This window comes from Dermacentor andersoni, chromosome 2 (assembly GCF_023375885.2).
Source record: "Dermacentor andersoni chromosome 2, qqDerAnde1_hic_scaffold, whole genome shotgun sequence".
NCBI classification, from domain to species: Eukaryota; Metazoa; Arthropoda; class Arachnida; order Ixodida; family Ixodidae; genus Dermacentor; species Dermacentor andersoni.
Window position 1 is genome coordinate 237,583,648 of NC_092815.1, and position 15,739 is coordinate 237,599,386.

Here is a 15,739-nt window from a genome sequence, read left to right on the forward strand (position 1 = left end):
ATATGCTCCGGTCATGCGAGCTGCTGATATGATATGAAACGCTGACCTCGTGTTGTGTGCTCTTCTCTGTGAACCCTGTTCAGTGGCGTTCTTCGATTGCGAACAGTGAATGTTAGTGTTGTTGGTTGCAGGTGGCCGCATCGACCACGCGCACCACACCACCCGTGCAGGCCTGGCTCTCGAGGAAATGCTGGAACTGGACCGAGCTGTGGATGACACTCTGGAGAAGTTCGGTGCCTCCGGTGACACGCTGGTCGTCGTAACGGCCGACCACTCGCACACCTTCTCTTTTGGAGGAAGAAACACTCCGCGTGGAAAGAACATACTCGGTACGACACTGTGCAAGCATCGTCGTTGGCAAACACTAGGTAGTGTTCACAAACATCACTATCAGAGATTTAGTAGACCGATCCAGGACTGCTGATACGACACTCTTGAAAACTGACCCTGTTGGTGCTTGCTGGTAAGCCTGGAAGTGTTTCACGGTCGGCACTGTGATGCAGCTATCTTAAATTTTCCCACAATACGTGCAACCGTTGTTGCGTCTGTTTGATGCCTAACAAGTCTACTACCCATTCGTTATATGGTAGCTACAAGTGAATTCCGCGTCATGATATCCTACTTCCACTGTTGTACGTTGTCTACTTTCTCTCATTTGGGTCGTAAGTGTTAACGCTACCGTGTTCTTTCAACTCGGCATGGATACAGGGTGCTGTGCACGCCGCATCGTAGATCACGCAATTTTATTGTTCAGCTCTGTTGTTACGTCGTTTACACTGTCACATGTTCAGGACTGGGCCAATATTTATTTCGTGTATTGACACAGACGCGAGTTTACTGCCAAAATTGAATTTGAAGGTTAGACTGACCGTACAGTTGTTTCTGTGGCCTTCGTACAGGAGTCGCTGGCTTATCTGACGTCGACCAGCAGCCGTTCACCATGATTGCCTACGGTAACGGCCCGAGCGTCGCTGCTGACAGGAGCAACTTGACAGAACGCGAAACTTGTAAGTGACGTGTCATTTTTCTTATTCCGGTTGAAGCGAACAGCACTAGACAGTACTATCCCGGATTATGCTCTTCATTATGCCCTTCTTGAAGGCTTATATATTGTGGGAGTCTGCACATTGTTATCACCATTACGCTTTTGAATACGGTCATTTGTCCAGCCCATTTGACTTAGGTTTGCCTATACGTACGACTGTTTAATTACTGGTGCCTTGTTTGTCGTCGTTCATAAAGCATATCCAAAACCAGCCGGGTGAGGGTGTGTTGAGGGTATGGAAATAAAAGTAACGAAAAGAGACGGGAAGGTGAAGAGACAATAGGAAATGTCCTCTCTATACTCGCCTACAACTTTTTTTTAGCAATGACGGAAAAGCTAGAGGGCCGGAGCTTCTACACGTGTCACTGCGCCAAGCAGTCCGGCAGAGCTTGACAGTTCTTTCGGCTTTTAGAACAGATACTGAATTGGCGTAACTTCCCCATGTGATGGTTTCGCATTGGCCCAAACGTGGAAGTGAAAAGCACGAACAGAAGTGCAGTTTAGCAGTCAGTTATGTTTTTCCCGATTTTGGTGTTAGAAATAATTTGTTTTCTTCTGCGCAGCCCAAACTTCCCCGAATGGGAATGGGGGCTTCTTTTCAGGAGCGCTCTTTTTGTGCACACTTTGCCTCCGTAGCTTTTCCTTCGTTGCCGCAGGAAGATAGATGAGCGTGAGTTCAGACTAGTCAAGCCTTAATTTTGCAGAAGTAGCAACTGGAATATTGGCAGTCGATAATTCATGAGCTGTGACAAAAATGGTTATAGTCTTCACGGTACTAAAGCCTCAAAAGTAGCACGCCTATTTTCCTAAAGCATACGTTTTTTTAATTCTGTTTCAAACCCCGTGTATTCTTGGAACTTTATGGGGTGAAGTTTTCGGAACTGCGAAATCAAGCGTATACTGACAGGGCGTTTTGAAGAGCACGAAGAAAGGCGAAAAGAAGCATGCCAATTTCTGCGACCTTGCAGAACCATAATACTATTTATGCGATTTCCATCAAAGCAGAGTTTTCTGTAACTGAAAATTCGCGGCATCACTCGCCACTTGTTATGGTCTCAGAGCGATTTTCTACCTTTTTTCTTGCAAAAAAATCAAGACAGGACTACTTGTGCATAATCCGTGAATGAGGTTTAATGGTGCAAGCCTTGAGTGAGCGCAATTGAGTTGTACAGCGAGAATGGAAAATATGTCGGTATAACCAAGGTTGCAAAACGACAGAGCGCGATATGAAGTTACGTGATGAGAACACAAAATTTTATTCAGGTGTAAAAGATCGGGTTGCACAATGAGACATCTTAAAGCTACAACTGTTGAGCTTCGTCCGCACTGAGTAAACGAGCTTGACGACGCTCGACGATCTTTGACGCTACATGTAAATGCTGCGAATCGCATTCCGAAGCGGTCGTTGAGTGGTTTTTCTTTCGCTTCAAGCAACTCTTACCTCTTTCGATAAATACAAGGATTCAACCAACTGCCACGGTAGAGTACGGAGAACGCTGGCTTACCGATAAAGTTTTTTCCCATGTAGTTGCCTTTGCTTGAATCCTTACGTCGGTTAGTTAATGTAGGCGACGTTCTACCGGCACGTCAATAATACAATTTCCTGTAAATTTGTTACGTTATCAAGGTGGGAAATACTTATTAGCGTATCTTAATTGAGATAAAGGCAGAAAATGTTTCTTGTAGGTAACTTTTGATGTGTGTATGCGATCCTTTATGTCCACTCTTTCAGTTCTGGACCGACAAGACCTATGCGTTCAGCTAACGCGCTAAGCTCGTGGGTACTCATTTTGTATCTACTTCAAGCATACTATATCGCAACCGGCTTTGTCTGTTACCGCGGACGTCAGTTTTTAATGTCAGGTTCTTGGGAGGATATAGTGAACGCAAGGGCAACCTTGGTGCGAATATTAGGATGTGCCTTTCGCAGAAGAAATGCGATGTTTTCTCACTGCACTCTCGTAAGATGGCATAAGCTATATCTACAGCCCATGAAGGAGCACTAAGAATAAAACGTCGTTATAGCACGTTGCACTACTTCGGCCATTAACGACGCGATAAGTCAGTCACAATGATCGTATAAACGCGGGTTCACCGAGAAAAAATTTCGCCAGCCCAGATGTCGGGCTCGTTGCCGAGGATGCGGCCGTGGATGAACCGCAGGGTCCCTTGTCGACGCTGGCCTCAACGCGACGCTTGGTAGTGGCGACCAACGCGGTCGATGAACGGGTCCCAGCTGCGTTCTCCGGAAGACGTCAGTAGGGCCGGATGCCGGATCAACACTTAGGAACGGTTGGCGCACGGGTCGTAGCCACGCTGTTCGGGAAGCGTCGGTCGGCGCGGGGCGCAGGACCAGCGCTCAGCAACAGTCAGCGGCGCCCAGGTTGTGCGGTAGGCCCGGTTCCTCTCGCGGGACCGGGCAGTAGGCTCCATCGACCAGGCTCAGCTCGACCGTGGTCCATGCGTGGTCCGTGGACATCCCCGCAACAGTTCGCGATCCATTAGAATAGCAGGGATGCCTCCTGGTTCTGCTTAGGCACGCTTTTCTTTTTTCCGCTCCACGAAGCGGCACCGCCTCCATGTCGCCCGTCTTCCGAGACTCCGCAGCGCATGCTCTGCCACCTCGTGCCTCGCGCTTCTTTTGTTCCTTCTCCCTCTTCAGCGTTCCGCCACCTGTACGCTAGCCTCTCTTTTTCCGGGCTTGTTTCTCCCAGGAATTGTGTTGCAGTCGTCGACACAACGTCTCAACACAAGTCTGACGTCGCGCGCATCATATCACAGCATGAGGGTGCATAAAGTTATACATTTTCTGTAAGTTGTATAAGCTATATGTGTTACTGTCAAGCACACATCAGGCAGATAACGTCCTGTAAAACAGCTTTAGAAGGCAATCTTCGTTTTAGCGTAATTTTAATGCACCCCCATCACCAGGTCGTCGTGACGGGACAAAATTATTCTGCTTCTGTTGACGCCGTTGAACAAACAAATTTTACAATTCACGCTGTCACATCAACGCCTATGAAATTAGAAAGGGACTTTAAGGGGCTGTGTGCAAGCGTAAGGGGTCTCCCACATACATGTACAAAGTATCAAACGGAAATCTTTAGCCGTCTGCTTGCTGGCAACAACTAAAATGCATGCCACTGCTTCAAGCGTCGCTGTGAAATATCCGACGGCAATTAGAAGATTTTCAACGGCTCTCTCTGTACATTACAATTTTGACATTTCTTGGACCTAATTTCTGAGGCCAATGTATTGTTCGTACGAAGTGCCCTGTCAATACGCCTGGTAAATCAAAAATGGCGCATATTTTAGGAGATTTGCCTTTGACAGCGCTTTTTCTGTGTCTTGGTACTGTCCCTGTGTGTTGTTTTTTTTATGCGGTAATCGGCGCGGAAACTATACCAACAACTGCAGCCTTATATCTTTTGAAGTTACTTTAGTACCCCTGAAAGCGTGGAACAACCCACTTAAGTAGTAGAAATTTGATCATTTGCTACGACCGCCGTAGGAGCGCTTACAGCTCTGAAATTTCTACAGCGTGTTTTACCCAACACGGCCTTTACCCAACACAAGATTTCATCTTCGTACACCTGGCAGTTCATAAACCGCTGAGCATTCTACGAAGCTCCAAAGCACAAGTGAAACAAACATTTTCCCACACATCCCTTTAGCCGTGCCATACATTCCTTGCTATATCATCTGATTGTGTTAGCTGCAATGTTTCTGCCGGAATAAATTTTCGTCAGCCTTAGAAGGCGTAGTTTTGGAGGGGGGGAAGGTCCTGCTCAACCAGTCTCACAATAAGCGTCGGTCAAAAGAAGCAACAAGAAAAAAAGTTGAACGGAGATTAAAGGTCTCGTTGAAGTCGATAAAGACAGACGCCTTTATGGGCGAGCTAGGTATTAGAGTGGAGTAAATCGACGGCATTATTTATTACGAGAGCTGCTCTGAAGCGGCAAGGTTTGGTGTGGTTGAATTGCCTTCCAAATTATTGTCCTCACTTATAATCATCATCATTTCAATCAGCATCGTCACAATCATCATCGCCATCATCATCATTATCATAGTCATCACATACTCTGTGGCACGCAACCAGTGGCCCCAGTTTGCAAGTAGCTATTGCATCCCGAAACCCCTGCAACCCATAGAAGTCGTTCCAAGTGGATATGCGTCGCAAGCTCACTGGCTACGTTTGTAATTTGCAATATGAGCCGTAAATTAAAAATAAAAATAAGAAAGTGAATTAGTGATTTTTTTTTTAATTAATGGAAGAGACATCTTGATTTTTTGTGCGAGTAATGTCCGCCACTTCAAGTAATCCAGTTCAAGCACTGCAACTACACCATCTGCTTCAGGCACATTAAAAAAAAAATCTGTACGGTTTAAAAGAAGTCGCACTTTCGCCCGAAAGGCGAAGCATCGATTGCGATAGGAAATTAGTAGACAGCTATACGAAGTAAGGGCAGTACATTTATTGGCTATGTAAACATGGAAATATTAGCTTACTAACTGTATTAACAAGCATAGTGTCAGCGCGCCTAAGCAAACATGAACACATCACATGACACTCGATTAGCGCGGACACTCGCTGTCGAAACGCTGGTGTGAGCAAGAGCGGCAGCAGCAGCGACCGAAGTGACCTTGGGGCGATCTATCGCTTCAGCGTATCAGCGGCGAGAACACAGCTTGCACAACGGTATTAGCCGTCTATAGATCCCTTTTAAGATATGGCGCGCGCAACCTCGCGCGGTAGTGCAAAGTACGCACTTGTTGGTGGAGTCGAAGCCCTCCCTCCCACGCTGCCTACCCGCTTTCCTCCATATATGGCGCGCGATATTGAGCCGCGATCGCCAGTTCCCCTTGCGGCCTGACTTGCCGCCAGAGCACCACGCCGCCGCACTCCCTCCCTCCCTCCCGTCCGCCCTCACGCCTCAGCGGCGGAAGACGGCGCGTTTGCTCTCTGCTTTCTTCCTTCGCGCGTGGCAGATTCCGTCGTGTTCTTTCATTCGCACAAAACACCATACGACGCGCAGCGACGGTGTTATCACCCTTGGGCTTTACACTGAACATCACGACGACGAAGGCAATGGCAAATATGCGCCTGGAGTTTCCATATAACCGATATTTCAATAAAAGATAGACCAAATATTTAGACCGCACTATCTTTGGAAGCGGCCAACGAAAGAAGCTAGAAACAGGTTAGAAACATACATACACGATACGGAAATGTGGTGGTAACTCGCAAAGGAAGATATTTTCGAAAAAGTTACAGAGGCACTTTACGGGACTGACAACCAATTTTCAGGGTACCTATTTTATTTTAGTATTGGAAAGCTTACCGGTCAGAGCGTCTAATCCTGGAGTGGTAACGCAGAAAACGACGTGGTATATTTTTTATCAGAACTTTTTTTATCTGACGTGAGCATGTAGTCGTCCACTGGAAGCATGCTAGAACCGATTATGGGTGAGCGCGATATCGATTACACGCTGGCATTAGTGGGAGGCAGACAAGTGCGGCCGCAGATGTGAGAAATTATTTCGCTTATCAAGTGAATGTTCCTCCGATTCATGTTTTCCAGAGTGTTAAAGTCTTTCTGCGATAATAGCTACGTGTTTTCATGCTTTCTTGTCAATTGCTTTGGTATTTAACAGTTAAAAAGGACATCAATCAGATCAAAAACGAAACGACGCTTTTACACGTGCTTCGCAGTTCAGCGTATTGTTTTGCCATGCGTGCGCTTTTCACTTCCCAAACATAGAATAAAGCGCAAGTGTCCAATAATATAGGAACTGCAATTTTAAGCAATAATGACGTCGTACTTAACAGCCGACTTCCGTACAGTAATCACATAGACTACATCCGAAGCTGGAAGATTTCACAGCCAGGCCTCGCTACTAACTGGTTTTCGATACTTTCTTTGACATTACAAAAGTATAATTCCTGCTTATAAATCGCGAAGAGCGGGCCGGGTTCTTTCGCTATAAATCGTGGTCATTTCATTTCCATCAACGTCTCAACACTTTCTGTCTAGTTGATTGTCCCTTTAAGTGTTCTGACGTGCACTGAATCGGAAGGCATTCTGGCTCTTCCACGCGATAATTTTCACTTGGTCATGTGCTCGAAATGGAGGAAATCAATTTTGAGGGTGGGCCGCCAAATTTTGGGGATGGGACTGATCGGTTTTGAACGTGGGTCAGTTCAGTTTTCGGATTCGGGAAAGTCAATTTTGGGGATGGGCCACCGAAATTTGGGGTGGGTAAAATCAATTTTTGTAGTGCGTCAGGTCGGTTTTGAACGGGGCTCAACTCAATGTTTGAATTTGGCAAGTGAATTTGGGAGTGCGCGAAGTCGGTTTCGAAGGTTGGTTAACTCAAGTTTCGGATTGGGCAAAGTCAATTTTGGGGGTGGGCTGAGTCAATTTTGGGAGCAACCCAGGTTTGTTTTGAACATGGGTGAACTCAATTTTCGAATTGGGCAAATTTTTTCGGGTAGGGGCCACGGCATCCGTCCGACGTGACGTCACCTTTCGGTCACGTAGGTTTTCTTGCCTTTGGGTGGTTATGGCCGGACGACCCACAGATTTTCTGCTTCATGAGGAAACTAACGCGTGCGTCCCTCATCACGGCATGGTAGCGTCAAAATTATAGCACTAACATCGTGTATGCATATAGCGCGAACTAGCACATCACAGGAAGGGGAAAAAATTCAGAAACCTGTCGAAGCTGGTTTTCATACGGGTCACTCAGCGGACGAAAAATACTTAACAGCTTCGCCATGAATGCACTAGGAAAAAGGTTTTGGGGCAGCTATCACCCTGAAACAAAAGATCAAATTTTTACAGAATATATGGACATGCATGGCTGTGCAAAGTCCGCAGCATCTGCGAAGCAACTGAGCACGACGGCGGTCAGACCTGTGACGCAGCAGAGGGTGCTAAGACTCTCTGAGTCCGGACAGGCCGCCATTGGAATCTGAACCTGGCAACGCTTAACACTAGAACGTTATCTAGTGAGGCGAGTCTAGCAGTGCTATTGGAGGAATTAGAGGGCAGTAAATGGGATGTAATAGGGCTCAGGCAGGTGAGGAGGACAAAAGAAGCATATACAGGGCTAAAAAGCGGGCACGTCCTGTGCTACCGGGGCTTATCGGAGAGACCAGAACTAGGAGTCAGATTCCTGATTAATAAGGATATAGCTGGTAACATACAGGAATACTATATCATTAATGACAGGGTGGCAGTTCTTGTTGTGAAACATAAGAGGTACAAATTGAAAATCGTGCAGGTCTACGCACCCAGAACCAGTCATAATGACCAGGAAGTCGAAATCTTCTATGAGGACGTGGAATCGGCGATGGGTAAAGTCAAAACAAAATACACTATACTGATGGGCAACTTCAATGCCAGGGTAGGCAAGAAGCAGGCTGGAGACAAGTCAGTGGTCAGTCAGGTAAATATGGCATAGGCTCTAGGAATAGCAGGCTAAGTTATTATTAGAGTTTGCAGAGCGCAATAATATGCGGTTAATGAATACTTTCTTCCGCAACCGGGATAGCCGAAAGTGAACGTGGAGGAGCCCGAATGGCGAGGCTAGAAATGAAATAGACTTCATAATCTGCGCTAACCCTGGCATCATAAAAGATGTGGGGGTGATCGACAAGGTGCGCTGCAGTGACCATAGGATGGTGAGAACTCGAATTAGCCTAGACTTGAGGAGGGAACGGAAGAAACTGGTACATAAGAAGCCGATAAATCAGTTAGCGGTAAGAAGAAAAATAGAGGAATTCCGGATCAAGCTACAGAACAGGTATTCGGCTTTCACCCAGGAAGCGGTCCTTAGTGTTGAAGCAATGAATGACAATCTTACTGGCACCATTAAGGAGTGTGCAGTAGAAGTCGGTGGTAACTTCGTTAGACAGGGTACCAGCAAGCTATCGCAGGAGACGAACGATCTGATTAAGAAACGCCAATGTCTGAAAGCCTCTAAGCCTACAGCTAGAACAGAACTGGAAGAACTTTCGAAGTTAATCAACAAGTGTAAGACAGCTGTCATAAGGAAGCATGTTATGGATAGAATTGAACATGCTCTCAGGAACGGAGGAAGCCAAAAAGCAGTGAAGAAGAAACTAGGAATAGGCAAGAATCAGATGTATGCGTTAAGAAACAAAGCCGGCATTATCATTTCTAATATCGATGAGATAGTTCAAGTGGCTGAGGAGTTCTCTAGAGATTTATACATTACGAGTGGCACCCACGACGATAATGGAAGAGGGAATAGTCTAGAGGAATTCGACATCCTATAAGTAACGCCGGAAGAAGTAAAGCCTTGGGAGCTATGCAAAGGGGAAAGGCAGCTGGGGAGGATCAGGTAACAGCAGATTTGTTGAAGGATGGTGGGCAGATTGTTCTAGAGAAACTGGCCACCTTGTATACGCAATGCCTCATGATCTCGAGCGTACCGGAATCTTGGAAGAACGCCGACATAATCTTAATCCATAAGAAAGGAGACGCCAAAGACTTGAAAAAATTATAGACCGCTTAGCTTACTGTCCGTGGCATACAAAGTATTTACTAAGGTAATCGGAAAAAGAATCAGGAACACCTTAGACTTCTGTCAACCAAAGGACCAGGCAGGATTTTGTAAAGGATGCTGAACAATGGACCGTATTCACACTATCGATAGAGAAATGTGCGGTATATAACCAACCCTTATAGATAGTTTTCATTGATTATGAGAAAGTGTTTGATTCAGCCGAAACCTCAGCAGTCATGCAGGCATTACGGAATAAGGGTGTAGACGAGCCATATGTAAAAATACTGAAGATATCTTTAGCGACTCCACAGCCACCGTAGTCCTCCATGATGAAAGCAACAAAATCCCAATAAAGAAGGGCGTCAGGCAGGGAGGTACGATCTTTGCAATGCTATTGAGAGCGTGTTTACAGGAGCTATTAAGAGACTTGGATTAGGAAGAATTGGGGATAAGAGTTAATGGAGAATACCTTAGTAACTTGCGATTCGCTGATGACATTGCCTTGCTTAGTAACTCCGGCGACCGATTACAATGCATGCTCACTGACCTGTAGAGGCAAAGAAGGGTGGGTTTAAAAAGTAATCTGCAGAAAACTGAAGTAATTTTTAACAGTATGGGGAAGAGAACAGCAGTTTACGACAGGTAGCGAGGCAATGGAAGTGGTAAGGGAATACTTCTACTTAGGACAGGTAGTGACCGCTGATCCGGATCATGAAACTGAAATAATCAGTAGAATAAGAATGAGCTGGGATGCGTTTGGCCGGCATTCTCAGATCTTGAACAGCAGGTTGCCATTATCCCTCAAGAGAAAAGTGTACAACAGCTGTGTCTTACCAGTACTCACCTACGGGGTGGAAACCTGGAGGTTTACGACAAGGGTTCTACTTAAATTGAGGACGACGCAACGAGCTATGGAAAGAAGAATGATGGGTGTAACGTTAAGGGATAAGGAAAGAGCAGATTGGGTGAGGGAACAAATGCGAGTTAATGACATCTTAGTTGAAATCAAGAAAAAGAAATGGGCATGGGCAGGACATGTAATTAGGAGGGAATATAACCTATGGTCATTAAGGGTTACGGGCTGGATTCCAAGAGAAGGGAAGCGTAGCAGGGGGCGCCAGAAAGTTAGGTGAGCGGATGAGATGAAGTTTGCAGGCACAACATGGCCACAATTAGCACATGACCGGGGTAGTTGAAGTATGGGAGAGGCCTTTGCCCTGCAGTGGGCGTAGCCAGGCTTATGATGATGATGATATCTTATGGCCTTGTTTTTGTTATTTTGTAATTTAATTGATGTGCCGTGGTACTGGGTTGTGTACATGTGCTTACAGAGTATTTCGGCCTATAGTATGTGCTTTCGGTGAGGAAGTATTATTGCTTCTATCAAGGCATGATGCTATTACCGCTATCATTCTTGTCTCTGCATTATATGTGACCTACCCACACTGTGGGTTGTTCATTCATTCATTGATTGATTCATTCATTCATTCATTTATTCATTCATTCACTCATGTGCAACTCGGGAAGAAGAATGACATGAAATGACCCTTAACTTCTTACGCAGGCGATGCAACAATGTGTATTACAGAGCTTTAAAAGTGGAAACTCTCATCCACCCGGCTGAAGCACGTAGCTATAAAGAAAACTATGTGGATTTATCAGAAAGAAAGCTTCGCCGAAAGAAATACACCCTCGCATTTTTTTTCTTTTTCATGAACCTTCTTCGACCTTGCGCGCTTCCGCAGCGCTGATTTGCTGTGTTAGAGCCGCGTTGTGACCCTCCGACAGAGTGAAATCCTGGCTTGTTGGCATCTTGACCTCCCCACGTCTCTCTCTCTCTCTCTTTCAGCGTCAATGAACTACACGCAGCAGGCGGCGTTCCCCAAGCGGCTCGAGACACACGGCGGCGAGGATGTGGCTGTGTTCGCCATCGGACCCTGGGCACACCTGTTCAGCGGGGTGCACGACCAGACATACATACCCCATGCCATAGCGTACGCGGCCTGCATCGGTCAATTTCACGGTAGCAAGTGCCACACTGCGTCACCGGAGCTCAGGAGATGATGAACACTGCCTTCGAGGCGCGTGTGAATGTGCACGACTTATGACCCACCTGCGGACCTCTAGCTAACCCCAGCGAGGTGCACCGGTTTTATCGTGTTCCATTTTGTTGTCGAAGGACTGGCCAACACGTGAAGTGCAACGGCTGTTTGTTATGCGTGACGCTTAAATAAAAGCTTACCATATATTATTCGAGTTCGGCTCCAATCTGCCGCTCCGTAGATCAAAAGCGCCGTTTGCAGCTCATTTCATACCTGGGAAAATGAAATTCGTAAGAAAGTCCTTTTATTTTCGTCGGTATTGTGTAATATGTTTTGTTTATTTTGTTTTCAAACAGTGGCTCTTACACACTATGGTGCTTTGGCCTAGAAGCAAGTAGTTTCAGAAGTGTTTTTACTGCGATGTATATGGCTTATGGTTCAATGTATTTTTGCGTACATCATAGAGTTTCTCACTATAATACCTAGAGGAAAATCTGGTGCCACCGCCTATGGGAGTTTCTGAAGGGGCGCTGTGCAGTCATGGAAATGACGGTATATGTGTCTGCGAGGCTTTTGTTGACTAGTGTTGTAAGAGGCTTCGTCTAAAACGTGGATATGGCTACACAAATAACGCGTTCTTAAAGTAAAATATTCATAAAATGTTTCCAATCACGCATATTGCATCTTTACTCACCCACAATGCATGACCAAGCGAAGAAAAGCAAGAACAGATGACAAACTGTTTCAAAGGGAGCGCGAATCTTTTCTGTCCTCCATCTTTAGAGGCCCGTGCTGATACTTTTTACGTATCGTATAATTGTACGTGCAATAACAAGTTCTCATAGCTAAACAAAACATGTTCTTGTGTAATAATAAAGCTAAAACAGCTTTTTACGTGCTGTTTTAGTAAAAAAAGAATCATTGTGACAGACGGAACGGTGCTTGCCAGGCGCGTCTTCAAGGTGTCCTGGCTCTCCGAGAACGATGCCAATCCAAAGTCACAATATACCGGCATTCCCATGCATACCACAGCGCAGCTGGGCCAGATTTCCCTCTAGGTAATATAGTGAGAAGCTCTATGGTATGCATCAACAAAAATTATCATCATCAGCTATGGCTCATACCCGCTAGGCAAGCGAAAATGCAATGGTTCATCCTTCGTAATGCAGAGGCTAACAAGCACTCCGCAAAGCAAAGCCAACAGCGCATATATTTATTGTTATCACGCGTACTACCTACAGAACAGCGTATGATCCAGTAAAGAACAAGTTCGAAGCAAGCACCTATCATTATCAGCAGTAACTAATACCCCGCCCCCCCCCCCCCCCCCTCATCGTAAGCAAGCAAAATATGCAGTGGTTCATTGAAATAGGCTTTGAAATAGGCACCTTTGAAATAGGCTTTGTGGGGTGGGGAAATTATGCACTTTCATCCACGCATGTGTCAAGTGATTAACTGTGTTTGCCCTGTGTTCTTCCCTTGTCCATGTTTATTTCGTGCTGTTTTTCACCAATGGATTCGAAATTACTGTATTGAAGTTTATGGGGCTTTCAAGGAAGACGCGCGAATGGGCAGAACGGCTCTTGAAGTTAAGTGACAGCCCAAATAGGCGAAATGTAAATTCTAACATTCTTCTTGCTCTTTAAAATTCCTTGTTTAAATACTAGTCCAAACCACATTATGTGTGTGCCTTGTGATACAAGAAATGTCGACACACTCACTTTCTTATTGTGTCTACCCTATCTTCAAGCAATTTTGAGCGCATTTTCTGAAACACCCCATGTAGAACAAATTTTGCTGCAAACGCAACTATTTAAGTCGAACCACATTAATGTGCAGCAAGACCGCTTACTTTCACCCTTAGTTCGAATGCAACGAATCGAGCTCCAGTATTTCAGTCTTGTGTACGTCAGTCCGGTTTGCATTTCCAGCCATAAATTGTGCAGTGCAGCCTAACTACCAGCAAAATTATGCGATCTGGCTGCCAACTACAATTTTCTTTTCCTTTTAAAACAAAATTACCTCCTTTTACAACTTCCTGTAGAACTCCCGATTCATGTCCTTCACTATGAAGGCCGCTATGTGAAGGATTTTTACAGCGACAGCTGTGTTGTTGCTTTGACTCGAGCAACCTCCGGAGTTTTCCGGCCCCCTCCCCCGCCCCCGGGCGATGCCAAAGCCCCCACGCCACCCCACCCCAACCACACACCTAAAGTGCCATTACCAAAGCTTTGCCACGCGCATAATTTGATGCAAACCCATAAATATATACAGGGTGTCCCAATTACCTATCATGCACCAAGATTTAAAAAAAGAGCGGTGCGTTACTCGAAGAAAACCTAGCGAATATTGTTTACAGTACAGTGAAGTAGCTGCCAGTAACTTTTTCGTTGCTGACATTTAATGAGGTAATTGTAATCAATTATCTAATTCCAGACGTACTATCCTAATTATCAAAGTGTCAATGAGGCATTTAAAAGCACAGCCAAAGGACATCTAACTTAGAACTGAGCTAGGTGGTAAGGATTCATTATGCAAAAAAGAGGTGAGGCGTAGAGACAGGACACAAGAGTAGCGAAGTGGACAACATGAGCGCCGACTATCAACTGAAGGAAGCACTGAGGCGAAAAAAGAAAGAAGGCACAAAACTCATATGCGCAAGCTCAGGAATGGTATCACCACGTGTCAGTCGGGTACATGTGCCGGTCTGAATGGCGGAAGTGCGTGCGTGAGTCAGCCTTCGATTACTTTACATAAGGAAGAGATTAAGCGCTTTAGCAGTTATCTCTCACGTAGACCGGCACATGTACCCGACTGACACGGGGTGATGCCATTCCTGAGCTTGCGCAGATGAGTTTTGTGTCTTCTTTCTTTTTTGCCGGTCTGAATGGCGGAAGTGCGTGCGTGAGTCAGCCTTCGATTGCTTTACGTAAGGAAGAGATTAAGCGCTTTAGCAGTTATCTCTTACGTAGACCGGCACATCTACCCGACTGACACGGGGTGATGCCATTCCTGAGCTTGCGCAGATGAGTTTTGTGTCTTCTTTCTTTGGCGAATTGGCAACGTCAGTGCAAAGGCGCTAAGGTGCGTTTTGTTTCGTCCTAGTCGCCATGTCTTTCTCTAATGAGTAGAAGGTAAACATGATCCTCGATTTGGGATCTGCAATTGGCAACAAGAGGAAGGCCGCAAATACGCAGGGTGTTTCAGCGAACACTTTCGAAAATCCCTAAAGGTTGTCTATGGCAGATACCACAATTCTATTTCATGAGCTGGTCTACTCGAAGCGGCGGACAACACTTTCACAAAATATTGAGATGCAAAATTGACTAATTAATAAAAATTCCTCAATTAAGATTGTAACTAATTACAGGATGGCCAATATTGCAATTTACTAATTATAGCCGTAGAGTTCGCAAGGTGGATCCACGTGGAACGAATTTTAAAGATGACACCAGTTTCGAGATATATATTTCCGAACTTCGCGGAGAAATGCACTGACAGTCCAGTTAATTTGTTAACGAAACGTCGTCTCATGCACCGAAGCACACAAGTAACTGTAACCCCAATGCATTTGCCAATGCGAAGTACACTGCAAGAATTTGTAAATGGCAATAAGGGTCATAAGATAATTCGCTAAAAAGTTGATGAGTGAATGCTTGGTAATTAGTTAAATTCGCATTTAAATTTATTGTCCAAGTAGTGTCCGCCGCTTCGAGTAGACCGGCTCATAAATTAGAATTGAGCTATCTGCCACAGGCAACCTTTAAACAATTTGGAAGTGTTCGCTGAAACACCCTCTATATATTGTGGGATCTGGAGGACAATCAAAATTGCTGTTCCCCAGATTTTGGACCTTGCCGTTGGGTGCGGGAGTTGGTCGAGGCTGAGGAGTACTTTGAGATGAAAACTGGAAGCTTATCTACATTATTTACATTGAGAGTACAAAGAAATTAACATTCATAAAGTCATTACGGGCCGGCAGCAACTCGGACGCTGCAGCCCGTGGCAAGAAGCTCGAAAGAGATGACTGAAGGAATGTTCTTTGCTGCTCCCGGTCTCTGGCTTTTTAACCCCTTTGGTGTCTGGAAGTCACGTCCCGTTCGGCCAATCGGCGAGC

At 45.5% G+C, this 15,739-nt stretch overlaps 1 protein-coding gene across 1 annotated transcript in view; it reads left to right on the forward strand.

Moving 5' to 3' along the window:
- LOC126539906 (alkaline phosphatase-like) overlaps nucleotides 1-11,828 on the forward strand; it is a 91,862-nt gene extending 80,034 nt beyond the window's left edge. Inside the window, exons 6-8 of the mRNA XM_050186724.3 lie at nucleotides 132-329; nucleotides 900-1,007; nucleotides 11,430-11,828. Of these exons, the coding sequence (XP_050042681.1) occupies nucleotides 132-329; nucleotides 900-1,007; nucleotides 11,430-11,644 (521 nt within the window). The 3' untranslated portion in view covers nucleotides 11,645-11,828. The remainder of the gene's footprint in view (nucleotides 1-131; nucleotides 330-899; nucleotides 1,008-11,429) is intronic.
- Nucleotides 11,829-15,739: the final 3,911 nt, after the last annotated feature.